Consider the following 6,968-nt stretch of genomic DNA (forward strand, 5'->3'; position numbering starts at 1 on the left):
CTGTACTCCAGCCTGGGTGACGGAGTGAGACTCCAACTCAAAAAAAAAAAAAGAAAAAAATGTATATACAGTACTGAGGCAGATTTGGGATTGTCCTTATGACATTATTCTTTAATATGGTTTTTTTGTTTGTTTTTGAGTTGGAGTCTTACTCTGTTGCCCAGGCTAGAGTGCAGTGGCACGGTCACGGTCACCACAGCCTAGATGTGCTGGGCTCAGGCAATCCTTTCACCTTAGCCTTCCAAATAGAATCACAAGAATGCACTACCACGCCTGGCTAATTTTTTGATATACCGTTGAGACGAGATCTTGCCAAGTTGCCCAGGCTGGTCTCAAACCCCTGAGCTCTTGCTTCTGCTTCCCAAAGTGCTGGGATTACAGGCTTAAGCCACTGTGCCTGGCCCTTTGATGTGCTTTTAAAGGGGAGAATAGAAGGTGGCTTTATGTATGCATACTAGAATTGCAGAAGCTACAGCCTTATTTGGGTGCACCCGTGGAGTTGTTTGTACTTTGAAAGAAGCTGTTTTGGCACTTAGCGAGATGTGATATAGACCATGAGATCGTGCTTGCTGCATATCAGGATCTTCATTTGCCCTAATGTGTTAAAAAGAATGCTAACGTGCCTTTGTATGTTCTTTGTTTTTCAGGAGCCGAGGAGTGCTCCACCAGTTTTCGGGGACAGAGACGAACAAAATCTGGCCCTATGTTTACACGCTTTTCTCCAATAAGATCACACCTATTCAGTCCAAAGAAGCATACTGACCCTGCCTGATGGAAGAACCAGGAAGATGTGATCATTCATTCAATTGTGTGTATAGTACTGGTGCTGTGTCCAAATTAGACGCTAGCTGAGATAGCTTGCAGCACCTTTTCTAGTTTAAATGGTGAACTGATAGGAAAACCAATGGGTAGGAAGAGTTCTTGAAGAGGCCCTCCTGAAGACGGGCCACCCACATGTGTTTAAGGTGCCTCTGCACACATCTCAAGCCCTGCCCAAGAAAGCAAGCACAGGCTGGGTTTCAAGCAGCATATAACCTAAGCTCTAGCTGATTTTTGACAGCCATGTTGTTGCTACTGTATGCTTATTACATGTGATGGTGGTGGTCTGTGGTTCTGCCCACCTTCTCAAAGGCAGTTGAGTCACAGCACCAGTAAGCCTGAGCGAGCCAAGGGCTCTAGCCCGGGCTCTTTCTCAGGTTCTTTGATGTGTGCCCTCTGGTGACAATGAAATGGAAGCTAATTGCTCTAAGTGACTGTTCCCCTGGTCTTGAGTGATTGTGTCCACAATTCACTTCTTCCGGTAGAAATGACTCCTTTGCTGCATCCATGCTCTGTAGAATCTCTTCTTTTCAGACATCCGAGGGTGAAAGGATTTGGGTTCTATTTTTAAAAACTTTTTTTGGACATCTTTTCTCTCCTTAGGCTATTAAATAATATAGATATTTATTGTTCCTGTCCCTCTCAAATTCTTTCTGAGAACTGAGAGTGAGGGGACTGTAATCCTTCTCTTCATACACCAGGAGTAGAGCTATGAAGAGGATCTTACTTAAACTGCTGGTCTGACTCTCATGGATTCACACTGCTCCTTTCTTTTATTGTGAAAAAGTTAACCCCCTTAAGGTCTTTTTGGAATCTCCTAAAGTCTTTTGGGAACTCTCAAAAAATATTCACTGACATTATACTGAAAGATCAGATCTTATGTATAGAAGTAATAAGATCGTGTGGAATTACTGGACTAACAGCATAGTTAAGCTTTTTGTTCAAGACAACAAACTGTATTTTTAGAATGCTGCTGGTTGTTGATGTTGACAGTATTTTTCTCCTGTGAGTGATCTAAACATATTATAAATAGCTGGTTAAGGGAGTGGAGCCTGTGAGGAGAAGGAGAATGCTGCACCAGGTGTGCCTGGATTGAGTATGACAGCTGTACCAAGATGGGAAAGCAAAACATTTTTTTTTCTATTCCAAAGATTCATTCTCTGGGGTGGCCATGGAGTCTAGAATTCGATACGAGTATCCTGTCCTTCATTGAATGTAATATGGACAAACCGTTAGTTAAAGTATTTGCCTGGTTTCCAGACTCGGTGGCCGCCTTGAATAATTCTTGCTGTCCTCCGGGCAGGACAATGACATTTATTCCTGCTGCCTTAAAAGTATGTTTTTCTTCATGCATCACTGTCCCCAGTGAGTGTCCTTTACTATTCCTGGGAGAGACTTCTGTCTAACCCTTCGTACTGGTGAGAAAACAGCAGCCCACTTCAGCACTTCGGGGGTGCTGAAACCCATTATTCACCTTCTGAGGATGCCCTGGCGAGTCCCGGTCAGTTCACTGCCATCTCTGTCCTGTGCGGTGACACGTGCCTCTTCCTCATGGATGCTGCCCCAACGCCGGCCGGTTCCTTTCCCAGCGTCCCTTCGTGTGAACGTTCTTTGGCAACTTTAGTGGAAATGTAGACCAATCTCCTTCTCATCCTCTCAATCACAGCGAAATAAGATTGTTTGCTTTTTAGTTTATGGGGTGGAAACGCCCAGTGACCTGTGACACGTCAGTGCGTGATGACGTTGGCTCTAAGCACTTTAGAATTTTGAGTTGCAGTTGAACACCAGCCGATGGAGACAGAGAGCATATCAGACTTGTAGCTAAGGCTCAGGTGGCCTGGAGAGCCAGGCGTAGGGAAAAACAAGTCTGATATGAGGGGCCTTGCACACTTTAGAGTAGTACTGCCAGGGGCATGATTTCAGCAAACTGAGAAAAGTAGAGAGTGAACGTTATTACATGGATAATTCAAAAGGAGAAAGTGTGTGCTTTGCGGGGAGCGGAAACATCTCCATGCTTTGTTCTCCACTTCCTTTTGTGTTTAGCAGACCCTCGAATGTGATCATTGCCTTTGGAGTTTGGGGTGAGGTAAGGGAAACGTCCTGATCCCTGGTTCCACACTACCCCCCAACCCGTCCATCCCGCTTCCCTTCCAGCTGAATAGACAATTGTAGCCAACGCTGAGTCACCCAGTAAGTCTCTCCAGCGTTTGCTTTTGCTGAGAATGCCCAGCGGTCGAGGGTCCTTGGCTAGGTGAGACCAGTAAGAGACAAACAACCTTCCTGTTGTTTTGAAAGGTGATGTTTGTTTCATAGTGAGCAGCCTCAAAAAAAAAACCCAAAAATCAATTTCTGGTTTTCTTTAACAGATCTCATTTCCCCTTAAATGATTTTGTAAGAATTAAAGTTATCTTGAAAATATTTTGACAAAAGTAAAAAAGAAAGGGACACCTTTTCTTGGTTTTCCTGATGTTGCCGTACATGCACTTCTTTCACATTTAAGCAGAGAGAGTAGTGTGGAGGGTCTCTACGATTCCAGCCTGACCTCACGTTCTGTGGTCCTGCCCAGCTTAGTTCAGTGTGGTTTCACCATCCTAACAGGCTTCCCACTTACTGAGAGTGTGGAGATGCTGCTGTTTAATCCCCTCCCACACTAGCGTAGGCTTACGATAGGTACCATTTATTGAAGCTCTCCTGTGTGGAATGTGCACTTTTAGGACCTTTGCACACGTAGCATCCTAGGAGACATCTTTTTAGCATCCCAGGAGATAGGCATGATTCCCCATCGAAAAACCAAGAAGGCGGGCATCAGGGATAGGAAGCGTGTCGCCCAGGCTTCTGCGACCTAGGAACAAGGTTGCTGGGACTCCAGCCTAGGTTTTCTTGGCTCGGAAGACTGGGCTCATTCCTGGGTGTTGACTACTGACATCCTGTCCCAGGCATCCCAGGGCCCTGAGCCTGCTAGCGGACTCACATCAAGAATAGCAGAGTTCACTAAAGCAATGTTTGCCTCTGTATGAGACTGTTCTTTTTTTTTTTTTTCCTTTGCTTAAGCAAAGAAAGCTGCTAGAGCAGATTCTGAGCCTCAGTCCTCCTCCCCACGCCCTTGTTTATAAATAGAATAAAAGGCTGTCAAGTAGGTGGGGCTTGGGCCCAGGCACACCTGCCAAAGAGGCAAGCTCATGTTTCCTCCCTGGTCCTCTCAGGTGTCCATTGTGTTGTTCCCCTGAAGTGGCCTTGACCCCTGAGCCGTCCCCAGCCAGGGTGCTCACGCACAGGCCTGGGCTCCTGGGAGCTTTCCAGACAGGGCTCAGTTTTCTTCCTCAAGATCAGAATAAATCACTCCCTCACTCCTACCCTGAGCAAGGTCCTGATGAATCAACAAATTCTTTTCAAAGGGCTAGTAGGCGAACACACAGTGATTGAGCCTGTAATGCAGGTAACTTTTAACTTACGTGCCATCGGCCCTGTATTAGGTTACACGTTTATATGGCGGAAGGTCACATTCCCACCTTTGCCTAGCATTTGCTGACCATAAGCCCTTGTGGAGATTCACTTCCCATCTTGTCCTCCTTCCCTGGGGCTCTCCCCTACCTTAGCCTTCAACAGCAGGCCCAGCGGGGCTCCGTCCTTACCCAAGGAGTGCCCTCTCTTTGGTAGGGAAGGAAGGGAGGATTCTTGGACCGCTGCTGTGGCATTTTCTACTATTTAAAATGTTGAAACAGGATAACTTTAGAGAGATGCCTGCACAAACCCACAAAGAGAGCTGTTAAAAAGCTTAGTTTACTAGAATCTAAACCCAACATTTGGTTTACTATTTGTCCAAAGAGTTTATGTCTACTTGAGGTCTTGGCCGAAATCAATGAAGACCACATATTCTTGAATGGGTTAAGGTACAGGCGTTCTTAGGAGTTACTGTTTGTTTACTCCGTGTTAGGGAGATGAGATGCCTTGTCTGATTAAATCTCAACCATCACCTAATGTAATTACGTATTATTATCTCAATGAACTCGCCTTTTTGTATTTAAAAAGCAAATGTAATCCTGTTTATTTAAACATGTGTTTTCCTGTACCTGTAGGGCTTAATCAGGAAGTTCCAAAGGGCCTTTCTCTGCCTTTCCCTAGTTTGAGCTCCCTGTTCTCGTTAAGAGATAAAACAGTGCAATCACTCCAGTCTGGAATCTTGGCTTTTGCCGCTCTGGTGCTGAGACAGGAAAGGGGCACCCAGTGGGTCTCAGGGTCGTGACACACTGTATGCCGAGACGCATCTCAGCTCTACTCTGGTGGGTTGCAGGCTCTCGGGAGGCATCTGTGTCCACCTGATGAATTTCATTATCTTTCATTTCATGGACAGTTGTCTTTTCTTTTTGTAGTCGGTTTTTGCCAGAGAGGCAGTTTGTAAGGGGAAGGCCTGTTTAGCGCGAATTGCTTCCTCACTCTTCCCTTACGTCTTAACTTCTCCCTGGTCCATTTCGTGTCTCAAAAGAAGAACCCAGGAACGGAGATGTCTTTGAATATGGGAATGAGGTCTGGTCATGAGTTTTCTTTCCTTTCCATCCATAATCAATTCAGATGCTGAGAAGTCTTGAAGCTGTGTTTCAGCCATGAAAAAAATCTGCTTTCTGCATCTGTGGAGACATAGAATTAAGTTGTTTAGACATGCCGTATCTTATCTCTCTTGTAACAATTTGCACAGTTCTTGCCAGAATAAATGCCGTTATTTGTATGCTTCAGGGAATTCCCCAGTTTGATCATTGTATGTGTATGAGAGAGAGAGAGAGATTTAGTAAAATGTTTTTCTAAAGGGGGGAGCTTTTGTATGGCATAGGTATGAATTCCTTCCTCTGGTAAAAATTAGGTTTTTCCGGGAAGCACAATGACATTCTTTAAACAAAAGATTTCCTGTTTAAGACTTCCCAAAGGAGCAGATGACCTCAGTGATTCTCCCTAGGGTTGGTGTGTGCTTCATTCATTTTACAAAGCCATTCTTTTTTTCATTTTAAAGCTTTCACTATTCAGTCAGAAGTATACTAAAATAAAAACAAACTATTTTCTATTTAATTTAGAGAAAAGGAAGAAAAATGAAAACTCAGTCTTTATGTAAGCTCCAAGGATATTAGGGCTTAGAGGGCTTTTCTAGTTTTATGAGAATTTGTACTACTGATTTTATATATTCTTGCTTTTGAGATAAACAGATCTCTGGGGAAATTGTTGAGTTACGATGGCATTTCACTGTGATCCCTCTCAAGCTCAGATCACTTCTCTAACCCAATGATGACCCGTCTCTTTGGTTTACTGTCCCGTGAAATGTCAGCTCAAGTTTCCCAGAAGTTGCGTGCTTACCACGAGTCAGAGTGCTTTCTTCCTCAGTGCAACGGTTGTTGGGCCCTCTTGATTTTGGCATATGTGCTTAATTCAAAGTACCTAACCTGTAGTCTGATCTGTACATGCTATCCTAACTGTTAATTGTGTTATTGGTGATTTGGATTATCTTGCTTGAAGGTTGATTCCTACTTTTCAATTTGATAGAAATAAAGTTTTTCTGCTTATAACTAGTGAATTCGTTTGTTTGTTTAGCTTTTTATACACAACAATATAAACTTGTGCAGATACTCTCACGCCACTGCATTATCAATAGTGTTATCTCCAATTTGCAGATGAGAAAAATAAAGAACACAGTGTCACCCGGTTAAGGTGACAGTTGGTGGCAAGGCGAGACCCTGAGCCCCAGAGGAGTGATTCTCAGTCCCATTTTCTTTTCTGCTACATGATATTGGCTTCTTCGTACACCTTGAATTCCTTCCTTGTCCAGAGCTCTTCTTTACAGGTTTTTTTTTTTTTTTTTTTTTTTGAGTTGGAGTCTCACTCTGTCACCCAGATCGGAGTGCAGTGACCGCTACCGGCCACCGCAGCCTCGACCTGCTGGGCTCCAGCAATCCTTCTGCCTCAGCCTTCCAAGTAGCTGGAACTACAGGCGCGCGCTACCACACCCGGCTAATTTTTTTTGATTTATTGTGGAGATGAGGTCTCGCCAAGTTGGCCAGACGAGTCTTGAACCCGCAGGCTCAGGCAATCCACTCACCTCAGCCTCCCAAACGCAGGATTACAGGCTGAGCCACCGAGCCCGGCTTTTTTACAGTTTAGTGAACATT

General features: G+C 44.5%; 1 protein-coding gene across 1 annotated transcript in view; it reads left to right on the forward strand.

Annotated features, from left to right (window-relative positions):
- Nucleotides 1-6,376, forward strand: part of AK4 (adenylate kinase 4) — a 40,726-nt gene extending 34,350 nt beyond the window's left edge. The window contains exon 4 of the mRNA XM_008066163.2: nucleotides 648-6,376. Within this exon, the coding sequence (XP_008064354.1) occupies nucleotides 648-762 (115 nt within the window). The 3' untranslated portion in view covers nucleotides 763-6,376. The remainder of the gene's footprint in view (nucleotides 1-647) is intronic.
- Nucleotides 6,377-6,968: the final 592 nt, after the last annotated feature.

This window comes from Carlito syrichta, unplaced genomic scaffold (genome assembly GCF_000164805.1).
Source record: "Carlito syrichta isolate Samal-C Ts95f unplaced genomic scaffold, Tarsius_syrichta-2.0.1 Scaffold308850, whole genome shotgun sequence".
Classification (NCBI taxonomy): domain Eukaryota; kingdom Metazoa; phylum Chordata; class Mammalia; order Primates; family Tarsiidae; genus Carlito; species Carlito syrichta.